This window comes from Macaca thibetana, chromosome 1, assembly GCF_024542745.1.
Source record: "Macaca thibetana thibetana isolate TM-01 chromosome 1, ASM2454274v1, whole genome shotgun sequence".
NCBI lineage: Eukaryota > Metazoa > Chordata > Mammalia > Primates > Cercopithecidae > Macaca > Macaca thibetana.
In genome coordinates this window covers 152,758,750-152,780,160 of record NC_065578.1, presented here as the reverse complement: position 1 = coordinate 152,780,160, position 21,411 = coordinate 152,758,750, and the positions used below count along the sequence as shown (strand labels likewise).

At 43.6% G+C, this 21,411-nt stretch overlaps 2 protein-coding genes across 9 annotated transcripts in view; one reads left to right on the top strand and one right to left on the bottom strand.

Annotated features, from left to right (window-relative positions):
• The window catches only part of LOC126948846 (cuticle collagen 2-like), a 940,772-nt gene that overhangs the window by 123,706 nt on the left and 795,655 nt on the right, over positions 1–21,411 (bottom strand). The gene's annotated exons all lie outside the window — the stretch shown is intronic.
• The window catches only part of HHAT (hedgehog acyltransferase), a 350,433-nt gene that overhangs the window by 25,805 nt on the left and 303,217 nt on the right, over positions 1–21,411 (top strand). For 6 of the 7 annotated variants that reach the window (XM_050781213.1, XM_050781243.1, XM_050781193.1 and 3 more), the window contains one exon: positions 11,769–11,836. In XM_050781213.1, the coding sequence (XP_050637170.1) occupies positions 11,769–11,836 (68 nt within the window). Of the gene's footprint in view, positions 1–11,768; positions 11,921–21,411 lie in introns of those variants that run through there. The other variant, XM_050781233.1, reaches the window with a different exon arrangement.

Sequence of the window (21,411 nt, the reverse complement as noted above, 5' to 3'; positions counted from 1 at the left end):
CCTAATTTAACTGGGAAAACTTCTAGTTTCTCACCATTAAGTATGACGTTAGCTGTGGGTTTTTTATGGATGCTTTTCATCTATCTAGTTAAGGAAGTTCCCCTCTATTCCTAGTTTTCTGAGAGCTTTTGTTATGAACGACTGTATTAGTTAGGGTTCTCCAGGGAAATAGAATCAACAGGCTACATATAGCTATAAAAGGAGATTTATTACAAGGAATTGGCCCACACAATTATAGAGGCTGGGAAGTTTCATGATCTTCTGTCTGCAAGCTGTAGACCTGCGAAAGCCAGTGGTGCCATTCAGTTCAAGTCCGAAGGCCTGAGAACTGGAGCAGCCTAGGATGTAAATCCCAGTCTGAGGGCAGGAGAAGATGAACCGAGATGATCTAGCTCAAGCAGTAGCCAGAAACAAGAGTGAATTCTTCCTTCCTCCTCCTTTTGTTCTATTTAGACCCTCAATGGATTGGATGGTGCCCACCCGCATTAAAGAGGGCAACCTACTGTATCTGATTCAAATGCTTAACTCCTCAAGAAACACCCTCACAGGCACCTAGAAATAGTGTTTAATCTGGGCATTCCCTGGCCTGGTCAAGTTGACACATAGCACTAACCAACACAATAGATGCTGGTTTTTGTCAAGTGCTCTTTCTGCATTTCTTGATCATTTTATTCTTCTTTAGCCTGTTGATGTGTTGGATTACATTGATTTTTTGTGTTCTGTGAGATTTTGACTTTAATATACCTGGACTGGACTCAGCTGGCCTTTCTCCTGTTTCCTGTATTGTCAGCTGGGGCTGCAGTCATCTGGTGGCTCGATTGGGCTCACTCATCCAGGGTGGCTCACTCACATGGCTGGCAGTTGGTGCTGGCTGTCAGCTGGGAGCTCAGCTGGGGACTGTCAAGTGGAGTACTATGGTTCTCTCTAAATGGCTTCATGTGGCTTACATTTCTTACATTTATAACGGGGCAGCTGGGTTCCAGCTGTTGCACGTGCCACCTGGGAAGTTATACAGGTCACTTCTGCCTCATTTATTGGTCAAAGCAAATCACAGGGCCAGTCCAGATTGAAGGGGAGGAAAGACTACACCTTTTTACAGGTGGAGCAGCATATGGAGGAAGAGAAGAGTCTGATGGCAGCCACCTCCTGGAGTTTCTCTTCTATAATGGGTGTTATACTTCTTTACCCACATGAATCACTGAGGCTCAAAAGTATTACTTGTCCAAGGTCATGTATCTAATAACTAATAGAGCTGAAGCTTAAACCTAGGACTCTACAACTCTACTTCTTATGTTGTGGTAGCTTCTGGGAATGGGGCAAGGGGTCCCTTTGTAGATAGTACAAAACTTTTCTGCACCTTAACCTGTCAAGATGCTGTCATGCTGTGCATCATGCTGACCACTCCCTAGCCTGAAGCTTCCTAAATCCTTAATGCCTTTCCTTTTATTGTCAGTGCCGACATTCCCAAGAAATATATTCCTCAAATGCTTTTGCCAGTTTAGCTCACAGGAGCCAGATCCCCGTGCCATGCTTAAGTATGTTTAACTGGTGCAGTGTTGAGCCTTCTTGGTTCCATATCTCACTTTCTAATTCAGGAAAAAGTGCTACTTACCCACATTGTAGAAGTGGGTCACTGGAAAAATTGTCTCTACTGTGAACTTTTTTAGGGCATTCGTGTCTGGAGCAAATGTGCTGCCTAGAATAGACTAGGGGCTCCAAGTGTATTTGTTAAGTGAAATGTCTCTGGTGGGCATCTGCATGGCTACTCTCCTTGGGCACAGAGCAGGCATCTCATTCACGGCTGTCTCTATCAGCAGTAGTGGGGTTGTCATGTGGTTGGGGACAGCAGACTGATTTTAACAGTTTTAGTCAAATGGAATCTCTCAGCAAATCCATAGCAGGGACTCAATAGAATACCCCTTCTTCCTTGCAACTCTACCAAATTAGAGTATCTTGAAGTCACATGGAAATATTTGGGGTGGTGACAGTGATCTGCTATGCTGGCTGACCTCGCCCCTGGTGCTCTGCAGTACTGTGGCTAATACACAGCTATTGCATTAGGTTGGTGCCTTATGGCTTAGTAGACATAAAACTTTTTATCTCTGTTTACTTCTTTTTTTTTTTTTTTTTTTTTTTTGAGATAGTCTTGCTCTGTCACCCAAGCTGGAGTGCAGTGGCACAATCTCGGCTCACTGTAACTTCTGCCTCCTGGGTTCAAGTAATTCTCCTGTCTCAGCCTCCCTAGTAGCTGTGACTACAGGTGCATGCCACCACACCTGGCTAATTTTTGTATTTTTAGTGGAGACAGGGTTTCACCATGTTAGCCAGGCTGGTCTCAAATTTCTAACCTCAGGTAATCCACTCCTCCCAACCTCTCTAAGTGCTGGGATTACAGGCATGAGCCACTACGCCCAGCCCCTCTCTGTTTACATTTAATGTGAAAATGCAATGTGCCATGCATCAGAAGGCTTGTGTGATAGGCCTTGAACGAATTGATGCCTCTGCCTAAAAGAATGCCATATATTTTTCTGGCCATATCAATTTAATGCAATATTCAGAATAAAAACTATTGAATTCCCATCATTGAAAATCCTGGTGATAGAAGGAATTCACCTGTTTTGTTTTTGTTTTTTTTTTTTAAAGAAAGCACCTGGGAGGGGAAGTCTTTGACTATTTCAGTTTACCACCTATTGGTTCTTATTTAAATGTTTTATTTCTTCTTGTACCCATTTTGACATTTTACAGCTTTCTAGGGATCTATATACTTTATGTAGGTTTTCAGTTTGATTAGTATATTGTGGCTCTTAACTTTTAAAATTTTTTTGTGGTTTCATTATTTTATATTTTATCTGCATCATCTTCACTCTCTTCATTTCCTCTTTCCATTTCTTCCTCCCTTCTATTTTTTTTTCTTTCATCAGTGGTGCCAGAAATCTTATTAATCTTTTCATCATTTGGCTTTATTTTCTCAGTCATTTCTTTTTGTTTTCTAACTCATTGATTTTTGCCCTTATCTCATTATTTCCTTCCTTATTGTTTCTTTAGGTTTGGTCTGTTCCTTTTTATTTCAGTGTCATGAGTTGAATGCTTATCTCATTTACTTTGTAAAGAATGTGTTTGGATTGTTGATTGTTTTTCTCAGAAGGATTTCTAGAAGAGGAATTATAGAGTAAAACCACACAACCATTTTTCAGGTGCTTAATAGATGTACCCAGGCTGCTCTCAGGAAGGCTGTGCCAATTCACGCTTCCAAAGGAGGAGATCCATTTTTCTGTACTGCTCCCAGCAAGTTGAATGCTCTTCAATCCATCTCAAGTGTATTTAGTATATGATGTGATATTTTTTCACAAATAGGTAACTAAACATTATGTCTTTTTTTTGAGACAGAGTCTTGCTCTGTTACCCAGCCTGGAGTACAGTGGCACGATCTCTACTCGCTGTTACCTCTGCCTCCTGGGTCCAAGCAATTCTCATGCCTCTGCTTCCCGAGTAGCTGGGATTACACGTGTGCACCACCACACCCTGCTAATTTTTGTATTTTTAGTAAAGACGGGTTTTTACCATGGTGGTCAGGCTGGTCTCAAACTCCTCGGCCTCCTAAAGTGCTGGGATTACTGGTGATTCTGATAATTATGATGGAATCTTGGTCATATACTGAATTCTTTTGTTAAAATTTAAAGTTTATTTTTATTTTTTATTTTACAAAAATAGAGACAAGATGTATGTTGCTGAGACTGGTCTCAAACTCCTGGACTCAAGCAATCTTCCTGCCTCTGCCTCCCAAAGTGCTGAGATTACAGACATGAGCCAGGTTGCCTGGCCTCACATATTAAATTATTATATTCTGTTTAATTGACTTCTCAATCAATTCTTACATCAATACTGTGCTGTTTTAATTATCCTTGATTTATAAAATGCTTAAGTATCTGGAGTAAGTTATTAGTCATTGGTTCTTTGTTTTCAGATCTTTCTTAGGCTATTCTTACTGGCTTATTCTTCCAGATATATATTTGAAATTGGCTACTTTCAAAAAATCATTAGGGTTTTAGTTAGAATTGTAATAAACTTATAAATTAATTTGTAAATAATTGATATCTTTATAATGTGTCTTTCTATCCAATAATATATTTTTTTTCTTTGCTTATTCAAAATCTTTAATCACTTCCCTTAATGAAGGTTTGTGGTCTTCTTCAAAATAGATCCTGCTGAAACTTAGGATTATTTCTGAGTCTTTTCCTTTCTCCTTTTGCGATTGGGATATTTTCCAAATTTCCTAGCTGATTATTTCTGATCTACACAAAAGGTATTTATTTTGGTTTATCTATTTTATATTTTAGCAATTTATTGAATTCTCTTATGTTCCATTGGCTCATTTGATTTTCCTTGTTCTTGTATTTAGATAATACCATCCGCAGATGATGATGGTAGTTTTGCTTCATTTGTTTTTGCTTTGCTAGGACATCTAGAACAATACAACAGTTGAATGTTATCCTGTTTTAATTCTGACTTTAATGGAAATCTCTGTATAGTGAAAGCTTGAACAAGCTTTACTTGTTTTTAAAAACTCATGTTAAGGAATCCTAGCCCCTTTAAATTGGCAATAAGTGTTTAATTTTATTTGTTTTTAAAGTACCTATTCCTTTTTTGACCTATTGATACATTTTAAAGTCATCAGTTTTCCAAAGGCAAACCATACGAATTCAATCCTACTACAAACCTACCATGGCCATGGTATTTTTAAACATACTTTTCCCCCTAGGGTTAAAAAAATATGGATTTCTAAGTGAGAGTGGTTGTCCTGTAATTTTGTTTTGTCTCATCCCCAATTTCAATCTTGATATTCTGTTAGCTTTATAAAACAACTGGAGATGATTCCATTTTAAAAAATATTATGGTACTGTTAAGGTAGTTTATGAAATGTCTGCATCAGTGTCTGATATTATTCACTTCTAAGTATGTCTGGGCATGAAGTCTCTTTGGGAGTTTATTCATTGAAAACTTTTCAGTACTTTTCAGGGTTATTTGTATGCTTTCATTCTTAAGTCAGTTTGAACAATTCATATTTTTCTATTTCATTATTACTGTTTTTGAGACAGTGTCTCATTCTGTTGCTCAGGCTGGAGTGTAGTGGCTCGATCCTAGCTCACTGCAAACTCAAGCACCTGGGCTCAAGTGATCCTCCAACTTCAGCCTCCTAAGTAGCTAGGACTACAGGCACACATTACCACACTTGCACACTTGCTTGGCTATTTTTTTTTTTTTTTTTTTGGTGATAGGATCTTTCTATGTTGCCCAGGCTAGTCTTGAACCCCTGGCCTCAAGCCAAATCCCAAAGTCCCGGGATTATAGGCATGAACCACTATGCCTGGCCTGTGAAAATTATTTTCTAATGAAAAGCAGCCACCCTAGAACCTTCTGATTTTACAGAGACCAGGCACATCTTCTTTTATGAAGTAGCTATGATCCTGAAAAGTTGCATATTAATGACATTTTCATAAATGAAATTGTGTTTCCCATTGATTTGCATTTTCATGTCACAGGCTTTTTTTTTCATTTTTTTAATATTCAGTGATATATCTGTAGTTAATGTTTCTTTAAATACACTCTAGCACCAGGGAGCCCTCATATTTAAGGAGCCTTTGCTTTTTATGGTGCAAAGTATTTATTTGAATCACCACTCCCTGTTTCTTTGTTTTTATATAGTTGTTCTTAAAGTGGGATACAGCTAGTATAGCTGAACACATTCACCTTCTACCTTTTGTTTATTTCTGTATAAACCTGTGGTTTTCATTGTTACTAAGCTCGATTTATGAATAAAGGATACAGAAGCTCATTTATAGATCAGTTCTTTCTTTTACGTTGTTCATGCAACTTGCTAACCTCTCATGGGGCATGGGCTTTTTTGGAAGTAATTTTTCCCACTGACTTTTGTGATTAGAGGAACTTATTTGGTTGCAAGATGATCAGTAACTCTGGAGAGCCCAGTCCAGGGTGGGAAAACAAAGGCCACTGGTCCTGTCCTTGAACAGGTGTCCTTGCTCTTAGAACCAGGTGAGCTGACTGAGTATGGCTGGGGCCACCAGGGGTCCTTCAGTTAACAAGACTTTGTGAAAAGACCCAAATGTACTTCTGTAGGAGCCGGGAACTGAACAGCCTGTCATGAAGCTTTAACAGTGAGTGTTGTGGAACAGCCAAGGCTCCAAACATTCTGTTTGGTGATGCTTCACATTATATTTGACTGTGGTTTCCATTGTTACCTATGGCCAGAGTCTTAGGAAACAGTTGAATCACTGTCTTCGTATTGGAATGGATCCCAAGTCTTATAGCCTATCCCTTCCTTCTTGCACTGGCATTTTCCTCCTGGGTTGACACTGGTCCTTCAGGTAGGTGTTGGGGTTCAGGAGCACTACCTCAAAACGTGGCATCTTGGCATTTGAGAAAACAGCAGAAGCGGGAAAGTTACTCCCAACCTTTCTCCCCTGAAGCAGGTCATAAAACCCTCATCTGAGAGGTGCCTTCTCTATACACAAAGGAAGGGAACATCCTTATCTCAGAAGATGAAGGATCACACAGAAGAAATAGGTCTTGCTAAGTTCCCCTCAGTTTATTGCCATTAGAACATACTCATTTTGTCCAAATCTATTTCTCCACGACTGTCCAATCTTCATCAAACCTAGCATAAAATACACAAATTTAGCCATTTCTTTGGGTCTTCATTTCTTTACGAAGACTCCTGTATCATGTAAAACTTACATTAAATACATTTGTATGCTCTTCTCTTGTTAATGTGCCTTTTGTTACAGGGGCCTCAGTCATGAACCTACGAAAGTTAGAGGAAAAATATTTTTTTATCCTCACATAGGGGGAGTATTGGCTTCCAGATAATCTGCTTTCTTAAGACTTCTAGTAAGCCTCCCACAATGACATGGGGCAGAGACTGGGCTGGCGGGCATTTGCGGGCAAGCCCTAGTATTAGACTCCACAGCTCCTCATTCCTTCTGCTCCCCATCTGGTGCTCCATGTCAGACCCCACACACTGAACATGCATAGAGCTTATGGCTTACTCTTGGCTTGAGAGTTTCCATTTCAGTCCAGGCTGCTTCTCCTTCTCCCAGAAGCTCTAAAGTTTCCCATGCAAATTACACACCTGGTGGTCTGCCCCTGCAGACTCAGAATTTCTCAGGTGAGTGGCAGATGAGCAGCCCTATTTGGGAGTTCTGAAGGACATTTATGCAGTGTCTCCTTTTACATCCATTGGCATATATGATTTGCTTTCCCTTGGGTTATTTTTAAATCACTTTTTTATTCCTCAAGTGGAAATTGGAAGAGGAAAGAAGGAGCCCCTAGGCCTCTAGAGTGTCATAAAAAGCCACCCCCTTTCTGTAGGATAATCTGCAGATGAATATTTGAGAGTTGCTTACCACTAAATTCTCCCATCATCAGAAGCCCATCTTTTCTGTGCCGCCCTTCCTATTCTCAATGACTACCACAGTCTGTTGTACTCGTGGCTTCCTGGAGAAATAATCAGTAGGAGCTGATTGGAGTTTTGCCAATGCGTAGAAACAGCGGGGCACGTGCGCCATGACTGGGTGTGCTGCTCCCAGTGGCTTGTGTCTTGTGTCAGACTAGGGTGTGTGTGTGTATGTGTTTTCCTCTCTTTCTGATTATTGCCCTCTTACTACACCCACCCCAGAATTAATTTCCCATCAAAATGCTGAGAGTGAAAAGGGGTAGGTTAGTTAGAGGTTTTAAGTAAATGGTTTACCACCACAGCTCATTGACAGCGATTAAAATGCAAATCCTCTCACTCAGTAGGTAGGATGGAGCTTTGATGTATCCTTTTGTGGAAGGCAAGAATCAACAGCTGACGTGGTAATCAGGACTCATCAGCAGAAATTGCTTCATTTCTATGCTCTCAGGCAGTTTTTTGAAGCACTGAATTTGGGGAAATAGAAACAGGGCACTGGAAGAAAGAGCGGGCTCTGCCAGTTAGTCCTTTGTGATGGGGAGAGAATTCCCAGGCACAGAAGGCTGCTTTTCTGTTTGTGGTGGCCTCTTGCTTGACTGTGTTTGACTTAGGATAAAAACTCCAGTTCTGCTCAAAGAACGAAGGTCCGAGGTCCCTCCCTAAGAATAAAACTGCCTGTGCAAACATTATGAATGTAACTGCCTTTGTAGGACTAACAGATTAGTCATAAGATTAGAAATGAAGCTTAGGAGTTATGCAGCTGGAGGCCACAAGATTCTAAACCATCCCAATTGCTCCTAGGTAAAACTATCACTATTGTAAAACCTAAGATTGGTGCTTGAGATATTTTGCAGACCCTGTACTGGAGGGATCAGCTGGTGCCACCCAGATCGATGAACTGGCTCACCTGATCTTGTGGCTCCCACTCAGGAACCGACTCAGTACAACAGGACAGCTTTGACTCCCTATGATTTCATCTCCCACCTGACCAATCAGCCCTGGCCCTCTACCTGCCAAATTATCCTTAAAACAAAACAAAACAAACAAACAAAAAACCAGTCTCACGAGGTCAGGAGTTCGAGACCAGCCTGACCAACATGGTGAAACCCCATCTCTACTAAAAATACAAAAATTAGCCACGCATAGTGGCGCACACCTGTAATCCCAGCTACTCGAGAGTCTGAGGCAGGAGAATCGCTCTCACCCAGGAGGCGGAGGTTGCAGTGAGCCGAGATTGCAGCGCTGTACTCCAACCTGGGCGACAGAGCGAGACTTCTTCTGGGGCGGGGCGGGGGAAATTTTCAGGAGACTGATTTCAGTAATAATACAACTCTCATCTGCCATTTAGGCAGCTCTGTGTGAATTAAATTTCTCTATTATCATTCCTCTGTCTTGATAAATGTGCTGTGTCTGGGCAGCGGGCCAAATGAACCCAAAGGGCGGTTACCAGAACATATAATCAGAAATTCTGAGGGTTACTGCAACTTGTGGAAAGATGTCCTGCCTCAGGTTCTCCTGTATCAACTACATTCTGCAGCTGGGGTTTTCAGCTAACTTAAGGCAATGTGAAGACAGTGAGTTCCAAATGGGTCATGAATGGATTTAACTTAGAATTTAAAATTTATGTCAGGGAGCATTTGTGTCAAGAAATGAGACAAAGGTGATATATATGAATTCTCCAAAACATGAGGAAAGATTTTTTTTTTTTTTGATATGAAATTTCACTCTTGTGCCCAGGCTGGAGTGCAATGGTGCGATCTCGGCTCACTGGAACCTCTGCCTCCTGGCTTCAAGCGATTCTCCTGCCTCAGCCTCCCAAGTAGCGGTGATTACAGGCACCTACCACCACACCCAGCTAATTTTGTATTTTAGTAGACATGGGGTTTCTCCATGTTGGCCAGGCTGGTCTTGAACTCCCGACCTCAGGTGATCTGCCTGCCTTGGCCTCCCAAAGTACTGGGATTACAGGCTTGAGCCACTGCGCCTGGTCAAGGACGGATTTTTGGTCTAGAGCTATGCTGTCCAGTACTGTAGTCATGGGCCACACTGGATAGGGAGGGAGCATTTGAAATGTGGCCAGGTCAAACTGAGGTGTGCTATAAAGATGACATGTAAATAGGATTTTAAAGAATTAGAAAAAGGGAATGTAAAATAACTCATATCACTGTTTAATATTGATTTCATATTGAAATACAATTTATATTGGAGTAAATAATATAGTAAAATTAACTTGACTTTTTTTTTTTTTTACTTTGTGGCTATTAGAAACTAAATTTTTAAGTGTGGCTCATGTTCTATTTCTATTGGGCAGCACTAGGCAAGATTTTATCATCATTCTCCAGTCTGCATAGGGCTCCTTGCTCCCACTAGAGGGAGGTATGTTCCAGCCTCAGGAACTCTGAGGCTAGCGTGTAAATAAATGCCACTGCTTTTGAGTGAACTCTTAAAACAAGAAGCACCAAAAAGAGAGCTTAAGTTTTCGCTTTGTTTTAATCCCGTGTAACTCTGATGTTTCTAAAGGTTGCAGTTTGTGTGAAAGTGAAGCCAAAACAGAAGAGGGAAGAGGCAGAAAGTTTTTCTACTCTCTTTGCCCTAATGAATTCAGAGGTTTCTGTTACTTCTTTATTGGATCACAGTAACTTGTCATTTGTTTGCCAATTGTTCCCTTGGACTTGAGTCTGTGTGTCTGTGTGCAGTGCAACATGCAAATAGGTGCGTGCACACACACATACACAATGTCGTCTTGCATACAGCGGTCACAGAGAGGACCAGTGCCCTACTGTAATCACACACCTCCATGGCACACCCAGAGCACTTGGAGTGCACTGTAGCTGGGCTCCTGGAGGTGTGCCATGTGTACCCTGGGCCGGTGTGCAAGCCCCTCCCTTTTGTATTGTTCCTAAATGTTGCCTGTAGTCTGACGCTTGGCTTGCTGTTTGCATCTAGTGTGTGTGAATCTGCCCCTTGATCCTACTCTGAACCCAGCATCATTTCATGATTATATTTTAGTGACAGCACTCTCTCCTGGGTTTCCTTCTGGGTAGCTCCTTTTTGGTTTCTTGTGGTTTTTATACTTTTGTTGATCTGATAAGCATTAATATTTCCCCATTCTTGTCTAGGTACTCTTTGTCCTTTTTTGGGGGGGAATCTCAGTCATTCTGGTGGCTTTGTGCCACCCTTATACTGAGAACTCGTAAGTCTTTATCTCCAGCTTAGAGCATTCCTTTGAGCTCCACCCACACCCATGCAGCTGCCTACAGGACATCGCACCTCAGCATCAGCCCCCACAGCATTCCTTCCTGCATCAATTCACTCATCAGCACTATCGTCATTTCTTATTCTGTGTTTGTCTATCTTCCCCAGTCAACAGTAAGCCCCAGGAAGACAAAAGCCACACCAGTCTGGCTGCATTTCATTCCTAGTATCTTGTACTGTGTCTGGTTATTGTATATCCCCAAGAAGTGTTTGCAGATATTATTTTATCTTTGGTTTCAAATCAACTGTATTGTTTACTTATATACATTCTCATTACCATTATATGACTATTTTATTATATTTTGTTAGCATTATATCATAGTGGATCCAATCACCATATTTTGTGGCAAGTCAGTGTCAAAATTTCTTTCTTTTTTTTTTCTTTATTTCTTCTTCTTTTTTTTTTTTTTTTTTTTTTTTTTTTTTGAGATGGAGTCTTGCTCTTGTTGCCTAGGCTAGAATACAATGGTGCAATCTTGGCTCACTGCAACCTCTGCCTCCCGGTTCAAGCGATTCTCCTGCCTCAGTCTCCTGAGTAACTGGGATTACAGGGGCCTGCCACCACACCTGGCTAATTTTTGTATTTTTAATAGAGGTAGGGTTTCACCATGTTGGTCAGGCTGGTCTCGAACTCCTGAACTCGTGATCCGCCCTCCTCATTCTCCCCAAGTGCTGGGATTACAGGCGTGAGCCACCATGCCTGGCCCAAAATTTCTAACAGCATGTGCACGTCGGCCATTTGCAGTAACCCTTCCCATGTTCTCCTGTGTTGGAAACTCTTCTCCCTTGCTCTCTCCTTTTGTGACCCTTATTACAAGCCAAATTTCCATCAGTGGCTTTACGTATTTCCAGGAACTTAGGTCACAGAACACTGGAAAGCAGGGTCAAGCAGTGTGGTATGTTTCCGTGCCTGCAGCTTAGTCCACCGGCTGCTTCTCCAGGACATGGTCCAATTCCTTTAGTGCTTCAGCTCTTCAGCCAACCCAATTTTGTTTAGATTTGTGACTAACGAAGACTTTTTTTTTTGTTGGTTTGTTTTGGTCAGAACATGAAGAGGAGCTGGACCAGGAATTTGAGCTGGAGACTGACACTTTATTTGGAGGATTAAAGAAGGTACAAAGTGGATGAATAAAAAATCTCAGTTTTCAAACCTGGTTTCAATATTTCACATCACGTTTGTATTTGGAGTCGATCCAGGTATCGTATTCAGCAACAATCTGGAATGAGGTGTCCTTTCTGCTGTAAAGGTGTGAGTGTGCTGTGTTGGGGAAGGCATTCCCAGGGTCTGTATCTTCTTGTCCCCTGTTCTCTTCTGAAGATACCAGAAATATGATTAACCTTATCAGTTAGGACAGTTTTCACTTTTGGAAAGCTCAGAAACTTCTTTCTTGACCTAGCCAGATCCATCAGAATCACATGTGGCCCCTGGACACTCCTACACCGACCGTTGGCAGCTGCAGAAACATCTTCCTTCCGGCCTCTGAGTGTCCCTGGCTGTTCACGCTGCTGCACAGCGTGCTGGGAATTCACATTCCTCCTCCCTCTGGTGGGGCGGTGCCAGGGTGCTGGCTCGCTTGTCTTCAGCAGCAGCTCATTTTGTATTTTGTCTACTTTGGTAGCAGGCAGAGTGGCCACTGTTCTTTCACATACCCGTGTCTTTTTAGATGTGACCAGTAGCACGTCTGTGCTAGAGTATATATTCTGGGTAGGGTACCACACCCTTCTCTTCCAATTGAGAGATGCCTGACTACTTTTTTCTCCCACCAGAACCCCTGTCCTTTTGAGGCTGGAGTTCTTCTCATTCTTCTCCATTCAGTTTCTTAGGGCCCCATTTCAGTTACGACTTGGACCGTGGAGGGTCCAGGGCCCAGCTCATGGTGTGGGCTTCGGGTCAAGGCTGATTATGGGCTGCATATTTGTTTTTCTAAGTATTTTTATATGTTTTTAAAATGTTATCAGAGCATTGTTTGTTTTTTGTTTTGTGTTTTCTATTTTTACTTTAAGTATGTAATATACCAAATAAATCATAAATTCAATCAGCTTTTTGTGGGCTGGCTTGGGACATAAAAGACACCTTGCATTCCAGGTTCTGAACATTCTGCTTATGAATGAACTTTTGCAAGACAGTTCATGTCCAAGTTGGGTACTGCCTGTACTAATATTTTTCTCCTGTTGTAAGTTGCAGATCTTACTCGAATTGTAACAAATATAGCTCAATTTCCATTTTGATTTGCTAGGGTAAGCCGTTCCTTTCTCCCAGCGCTGTACAGAGCCATGCATAAGATCCAAGGCCCATGTTTGTCTGGAACTAGGAAGAGGATCCTGCCCTGCGTGGGGTGCCATTCTTGGCTTTCCTTGCTCTACCCACCAGATACTTCCATGAAAACTTAGATGTAAATTGAATTTTCATCCGTGGCATCCATTTCTAGATAGCTCTTCTTTAAATAAGCTCTTTTTAGGATTGTTAGTGAGAATGTAATGTGGGTAGTATTGTACCCACCTCAGAGATGAGGACATTTAGGAAGCTTTGTCACAAAGTGGAATTTGAGATGTAATAGGAGGTAGCCTTTGTGTGTCTCAGATCTACTCTTTACGACTATAACATTAGCAGATGTCTTACAGCAGAAAAAAAAGGTGATTTTTTTCCTTTTAGAATTAAAATTCAAACATTTTAGATAATATTGAAATATAGAATTATGTGCCAGGGGCACAAATAAGCAGACACATTGGAGAGACTTTGAGCTGCAGAGGAGCAGTGGTGAGGCAGCACGAGAAAGGAAACACAGGGTGAGGCCCCAACAAGGTTTGGAGCTGCCACGGATTTCATTATCAAGGGGCAGGCTCAGCCCAGTCGTGTGTTGCTACTTCTAGACAAAGGGGCTTTGTCTTCACTGACTTCCCGGCTCCTGTCACTTCATTGGGTCAAGCCCAGCTGCTTGACTGACTCCCTGCAGAGGCTCCAGAGCCCTGCAGAGATGACCACTTCTCAGTGCTCTCCACTCCCCACAGTGCTCTCAGTGCTCTCCACTCCCCACAGTGCTCTCCACTCTCCACAGTGCTCTCCACTCCCCACAGTGCTCTCAGTGCTCTCCACTCTCCACAGCGCTCTCCACTCTCCACAGTGCTCTCAGTGCTCTCCACTCTCCACAGTGCTCTCCACTCTCCACAGTGCTCTCCACTCTCCACAGTGCTCTCCACTCTCCACAGTGCTCTCCACTCTCCACAGCGCTCTCAGTGCTCTCCACTCTCCACAGCAGCTCTCATAACAGGGCTGGGGTTGGGAGTGTTGTTGCTCAGGCCACTTCTGCCTTCACAGAAAAGTCCACGTGGCACAGGCACGTACTCTGAAAGCTCCAAGGATTCAGTCTTTTGCCATCCCGACAAATCTGTCTGTCCATCCCTCTGTCTCTCATTCATCGACAGTGCTGTGAGCGCCTCTCACCTTCTCATCTTTCTGCTTCTCATCACCTTGCATGTGGGGTGGGTGGTTTGGAGCCCTAGAATTTATGGAGGAAATGGTGAGTCCTGGTGGATATCCAGCAGATGAAGGACATTGATATAGGTCCTTAGGATCAAAACAGTCTTTGCTGAATATTTCTTTTCTCAGAGGCTGTAGGAGGTGGCAAGCACATGCTATTTTGGTCCAAATTCTAATCAAAAGAAGATATTAGGTGTGACTAGAAATCATGACCTTTAGAAGAAAGTTTATGTTTTCTGACCAGCCCATCCCTTGAATGTTAGTCTGCAGCTGGATTGGTAAACCTCAGAACTGCTGACATTATTATTATTATTATTATTATTATTATTATTTTGAGACAGAGTCTCCCTCTGTTGCCCAGGCTAGAGTGCAGTGGCATGATCTTGGCTCACTGCAAGCTCTGCCTCCTAGGTTCTAGTGATTCTCCTGCCTCAGCTTCCTGAGTAGCTGGGGTTACAGGTGCCTGCCACCAAGCCCAGCTAATTTATTTTATTATTATTATTATTTTTAGTAGAGATGGGGTTTCATTATGTTAGGCTGGTCTCGAACTCCTGACCTCAGGTGATCCACCTGCCTTGGCCTCCCAAAATACTGGGATTACAGGCATGAGCCACCATGCCTGGCCGACATTTTATTTTATTTTGTTGAGACAGGGTCTCGCTCTGTAACCCAGGCTGGAGTGCAGTGGCACAATCTCAGCTCACTGCAACCTCCATCTCTCGGGTTCAAACATTTCTCCTGTCTCAGCCTCCCAGGTAGCTGAGATTACAGGCACACACCACCACGCCTGGCCAATTTTTATATTTTTAATAGAGATGGGGTTTCACCATCTTGACTAGGCTGGTTCAAACTCCTGGCCTCAAGTGATCCACCTGCCTTGGCCTCTCAAAGTGCTGGCATTACAAGTGTCAGCCACCATGACTGGCCACATTTTATTTTTTTAAATATTATTATTTTTTTTAGAGATGGGATCCTGCTCTGTCACCCAGGCTGGAGTACAGTGGTGTAATCACAGCTCACTGGAGCCTTGAACTCCTGGGCTCAAACGATCCTCCTGCCTCAGCCTCTTGAGTAGCTGGGACTACAGACATGCACCACCATACCTGGCTAATTTTTTATTTTTTGTAGAGATGGGGGTCTCACTATATTACCCAGGCTGGTCTTGAACTCCTAGCCTCAGCCTCCCAAAGCACTGGGGTTACAGGTGTGAGCCACACTGCCTGGCCACTACTGACATTTTAGATCAGATGGCTGTTGTGGGGAGCTGCTCTGGACATTGTACAATGCTTAGCAGAATCCCTGGACTCTACCTAGTAGATGCTAGCAGCATTTCCTGCCCTAAGCCTTAACAATTTAAAAAAGTGAGCTGGGTATGGTGGCTCACTCCTGTAATCCCAGCACTTTGGAAGGCTAAGGCCAGCAGATCACTTGAGGTCAGGAGTTTGAGATTAGCCTGGCCAACATGATGAAACCCCATGTCTACTAAAAATACAAAAATTAGCCAGGCATGGTGGCATGTGCCTGTAATCCCAGCTACTCCAGGGGCTGAGGCACGAGAATGGCTTGAACCCAGGAGGTGGAGGTTGCAGTGAGCTGAGATGGTGCCACTGCACTCTGCACTCCAGCCTGGGCATCAGAGTGAGACCCTGTCTCTAAAAATAAAAACAAAAACAAAAAACAATTTAAAAAGTCTCCATGCATTGTCAAATGCCCCCAGGAGGCAAAATCATCCCCTTTTAAAAGCAGCTGGTCTATAGCAATATTTAAGTGCTCTTAAATGACCACTGTCTTAGTCATGCCAATTTGCCATTCTTACCTTTGCTCATCCTGTTCCTCTTCTGGATTGGGGCTCACGCCTTCCCTGTCTGGCCGTCACTCACACTCCAGATCATAGCTGGCTCCCTGTCATGGAAGCATTGCCTGAACCTCAAGCCGGCCTTGGTACTCATAGTTCCTGACACTTCCCTGCCTCTCTCTTTACTTCCTTCCACAAATACAGCTTTCAACGAGAGGGTCTCTGTGCTCAAGTCCATATGGAGTGCTGGGGACGGTGGCGAACCAGACAGACAATGTTCCTATGCTAGTGTCTCCTACTAGGGACAGGCTGACCACAAAGAAATGAACAAACAATGGCCGCAGACTGAGCTAAATGACATGAAGGCAGTAAACAGGGTGATAAGATAGCTCTATTTTGGATCAAATTGTGTACCCTATTATGAAAAATTGATTTGTAGAATTTTATTTGGTGTTATCCTTTCTCACATAGATTGTGGGTCCCACAAAAGCAAGGCTGGGATTTTAATCATTTCTGTATCTTCAATGCCTGGAGCAGAGTCAGTGAGTATTTTGTTGAATTTAACTGTAGGAAAGAGTGAAGTGCCAGGTTGCAGCATGGAGGTGAAATACATCGTCCTCCGTGCCTCTAGATAGCCGTGTAGGTAAGCGGGCGAAGTGGGACGGTGTGTAGAGTCAGAGGAGGGAAAGACCACTCTGGGCACAAAACAATCACAAACTGCCTCTGGGAGAAGGGGCTGCACCTTCACCTGAGCTGCAAAGAATGGGTAGGGTTTGGCAAGATCATCGGTAGAGGAGACGCTGTTCCAGTGGTGTCGCTGTGGTTAGAAAAGGGAAGAACATATTAGGGAAATGGTGACTCGAAGTGAAGCTTCACTTAGGGCAGTGAAAGGGAGCTGGACCTGACTGTAGTCCTCCAATTTTTGACGATGTTCGGGTTTGGAGGATTACAGCCCCAATCAAGAATGCCTTTGAGCTTTGTCATTTCTTTGAGGGTAACGCTGATGGCACTTGCCGAGACAACAGATGCGGTGTGGGTGCTTGTGTAGGTGCGGCTGTCAAGGGCTGTTCAGACTCCATATGCTTTGGTTTTTGCATCCTTTTTTGTAATGTTTGCTCTTCCAGGCTGTCAGGGTAAAAGCGTCCCGCGAACCCCCAACCCCGCAGGCTCCAGCGTGCTGTGCTAGAGCCTGTGTGTGGCAGGGATGGGGTGAACCCAGACTTGCTGGGTTCTGGCGTGATCTGTCGTCGTATTTGCCAGTCCCTGTCTGTTACTTCTTACTGGTCTTCTCTCTAGTGATGCCAGGGAGATAGGGGAAATATTTCAGTGCCCATGTTGCTTGCTCGATGAAGTAAACATGTTTCTAGACAGTAGCATCTGAACCAAACTGATGCAAATGAAGTTCTATGTCAGGTATATTGTCATTAATTTTTTTCATTTTATTTAGGATTCAAGATCATAAATACTTGGCATAATGGAAAGAGCACAGGTTTGGAGTTGGATGGGCTTGAGTTCAAATTTGGCTTTGCTACATCTGGGAAAATAATTTACCTCCTTTGTAAAAAAAAATGTATGTGTTTGAGACAGGCTGAAGTACAGTGGCATGATCTCGGGTCACTGTAACCTCTGCCTCCCAGGTTCAAGTGATTCTCTTGCCTCAGCCTCCTGAGTAGCTGGGGTTACAGGCATGTGCCACCACACTCAGCTAGTTTTTGTATTTTTAGTAGAGATGGTGTTTTGCCATGTCGGCCAGGCTGGTCTCGAACTCCTGGCCTCAAGTGATCCACTCATCTCGGCCTTCCAAAGTGCTAGGATTACAGGCATGAGCCACTGTGGCCTGGCCTCATTTCCCTCCTTTTAGCCTCAGTTGTATTACCTGAAACATGGGAATAAAAGGTTATGAAGAGGTGATGGACAGAAAACACCCAGCATGCTTGTGGTTAGTATAGAATCGATGAACAATACATGTTATTCTGGTTATTGTTATTTTTTTCTTCCATGGATGAATAATTCCTTGCTTTAGCACTAAGAATTACTGATTCTTGGTTGGGCGCGGTGGCTCATGCCTGTAATCCCAGCACTTTCAGAGGCTGAGGTGGGCGGATCACCTGAGGTCAGGAGTTCACAACCAGTCTGGCCAACATGGTGAAACTCTGTCTCTACTAAAAATACAAAAATTAGCTGGGTGGTGGCGGGTGCCTATAATCCCAGCTACTTGGGAGGCTGAGGCAGGAGAATCACTTGAACCTGGGAGGCGGAGGTTGCAGTGAGCCGAGCCTGTACCATAGCACTCCAGCCTGGGCAACAAGAGTGAAACTCCGTCTCAAAAAAAAAAAAAAAAAAAAAAGAATTGATTCTCCCTTTCTAGCAAGGAGGTAATGTTCTACAGAGTGACATTTACATGTAGAGGGGGACTGCTATTGAAAAGAGCTCTCAAAATCCTAATGCATTATAAAGAGTGTTACAAGTAATCAATTCTGTTCTTTCCTGAGGACACATTTTCCCATGACAGGTTTCTGAAATTGGGGCAGACCTCTAAATAAGCTGTTCTTTCAGAAGTAAAATCAGAAAGGACTTTCCAGTGCCTGTGAGGAGGCTTAGGAAGAAGAGGCAGAGGCAGGCAGGGAAGCTTGAATACGAATGACTGTGAACATAGAGAAAGAGGTACTTCTATAAAGATGTAGTTTTTAGCTACTCATGCTTTGCCCATGAAGGTTTTAAGATCTGGCTTATTTATAAATGCCTCTGCATTTTAATACTTCAGGAAAACAACATTCCATTTTGACTCATTTAACAAATGAGCTAAATGTGCACCTGCTGTGTAAGCAGCTTCCAGGCCACGTGCCAGGGATGCTGTGACGTTCCAGGCTCAGTCTCTGTCCTGAGTGGGCTCTGAAGTTTTGGGGAAGGTGATGATGTGACAGTGAGCTGGTGGTGCAATAGCCACTGGGGCTTGTTGAGGCAGAGGGTGCAGAGAACCCCACCGGCAGGGACTGAAGGGAGGTGATGGCTGGGCGACGGGAAAGCTAGGTGAAGGGAATAGCATGCCTGACGACCTGGATTTGAGTGAAATAAATTTGACTTGGCTAGAAGGTTGAGTTGTGAGGAGGGCAAATGACTCAAGATAGGCAGGGAATAGATCATAAAGGCCATGGAGTGCCATATGTGGAGTCTGGACTTTATCCAGAGGGCAGTGGTCAGTCATTGAAGGGTTTCAGGTGCCATTTCTTCTGTGGACTCTTTCTGAAGCCCTCTGACTGATTTTCCTGTCTTGCCCTGTCTCTGTCTTCTTTCTCTTCTCTACACACACACACACACGTGCACACACACACACACACGCTCTCTCTCTCTCTCTCTCAATCTGTTAGTTTTGCAGAGCTAAACGCTTGATTCTACCTTCACCTTTTTTTTTTTCCCCCCATACAAAGTCTCGCTGTGTCACCCAGGCTGGGGTGCAGTGGCATGATCTTGGCTCGCTGCAACCTCTGCCTTCTGGGTTCAAGTGATTCTCTTGCCTCAGCCTCCCAAGAAGCTGGGACTACAGGTGCCCATCACCATGCCTGGCTAATGTTTGTATTTTTAGTAGAGATGAGTTTTCACTATGTTGTCCAGGCTGGTCTTGAACTCCCGACCTCATGATCTGCCCACTTTGGCCTCCCAAAGTGCTGGGATTGCAGACGTGAGCCACTGCGCCTGGCCTTCAAGGACCTTTTCAATGAAACAAATAATATTTCCCATGAACTACTAGATAGAAAAGAGAGAGAACAGAGCAGGTTACCTGGTGGCTAAGAATTAATAAACAAATTTGCTGTTTATCCATTCACAATGCAGATGCTTTTTTTCTTTTTCTTTTTTTTTTTTTTTTTTTTTTGAGACAGAGTCTCACTCTGTCACCCAGGCTGGAGTGCAGTGATGTGATCTCGGCTCACTGCAACCTCTGCCTCCCAGATTCAAGTGATTCTTCTGCCTCAGCCTCCCGAGCAGCTGGGCCTCTAGGCACATACCACCACGCCCAGCTAATTTTTGTATTTTTAGTAGAGACGGGGTTTTACCGTGTTAGCCAGGATGGTCTTGATCTCCTGACCTCATGATCAGCCCGCCTCGGCCTCCCAACGTGCTGGGATTACAGGCGTGAGCCACTGCACCTGGCTGCAGATCCTGTTTTTACATGAGGCAGAGAGCTACAATTCCTATTCCTGTTCTCACCAGGAAATCACTAGCATCTTACGTTTTTCCTACCTGTCTGCAAATTTAAATGTCAGGAAGAAAATCTAGCATGGATGAGACTAGACAAAAGGTCTTGTACTGATGGGTAAGGAGCCGGCATTCTTTGTGTTCACAAGAAGGAAGCAAACCTGACCTTCCATCGCTAATCATGGGTTTTTTCTTATTTATTTTTTTGAGACAGAGTCTCACTCTGTTGCCCATGTTAGAGTGCAGTGGCGCAACCACGGTTCACTGTAACCTCTGCCTCCCAAGTTTAAGCGATTCTCGTGCCTCAGCCTCCCAAGTAGCAGGGCCTATAGGCATGTGCCACCATACTTGGCTAACTTTTTGCATTTTTAGTGGAGACAGGTTTTCAACATGCTGGCTAGGGTGGTCTCAAACTCCTGGCCTCAAGTGATCCGCCCGCCTTGGCCTCCCAAAGGGCTGGGATTACAGGTGTGAGCCACCCCACCTGGCCTCATCCGTGGGTTTCTTGCCCCTGCCATTTGGAGACCCTTCAACCCACATTCTTTGTCTGGAGGGGCTGGCATGGTACACAGGAATCTGTCTCTGCTAAGCAAGCCTCTCTGGAAAGGGGAAAAACTGTATAAAATCCAATTTTCTGTTAATCAAGACAGGCTGAACATTCACACACACAGCCAAATCACTTATTAATCTCCTGTCAGATGGAGGGAGGCAGAGAGATGACAGACATGCTGGAATAATCTTTGAGGGGCTGCGGCTTAATGAAAATGAGTTAAGGCCTAACCTCTGTAAACTCACCAGAATTTACACACATGAAACAAAGCAAATGTTGCCAAGAGATCAATGTTCCTTTACAAGAAGTCCCCAACCCCAATGGGCATGTTCACCTCAACTCAGCAAACATTATCAAGAGTCTACTCATGTTTGAGGGAGTTCGATGCAAAGATGAAGACATTCCCACTGTTGAGAATGGTGAGAAATTTCTCAGTCACAAAGCAGTCAGTTTACAAGTCAGTGCTTACTACCTGCTTTCTGGTCTGGGTTGTGATAATACTGTAGGTTAAGGAAGTAAGAGGCATTATTTCTCTACTCAACAAGTTTATACTCTAGTTGAGAATTCCAGGAGGACACCCCTAGCTTTAATACGGCTGATGTGTGAAGTATGTAACAAGAGCCAGGGCTGTACATAGCCAGGACAGTTGGCCCTGCTGGTGGGTCCTGCCT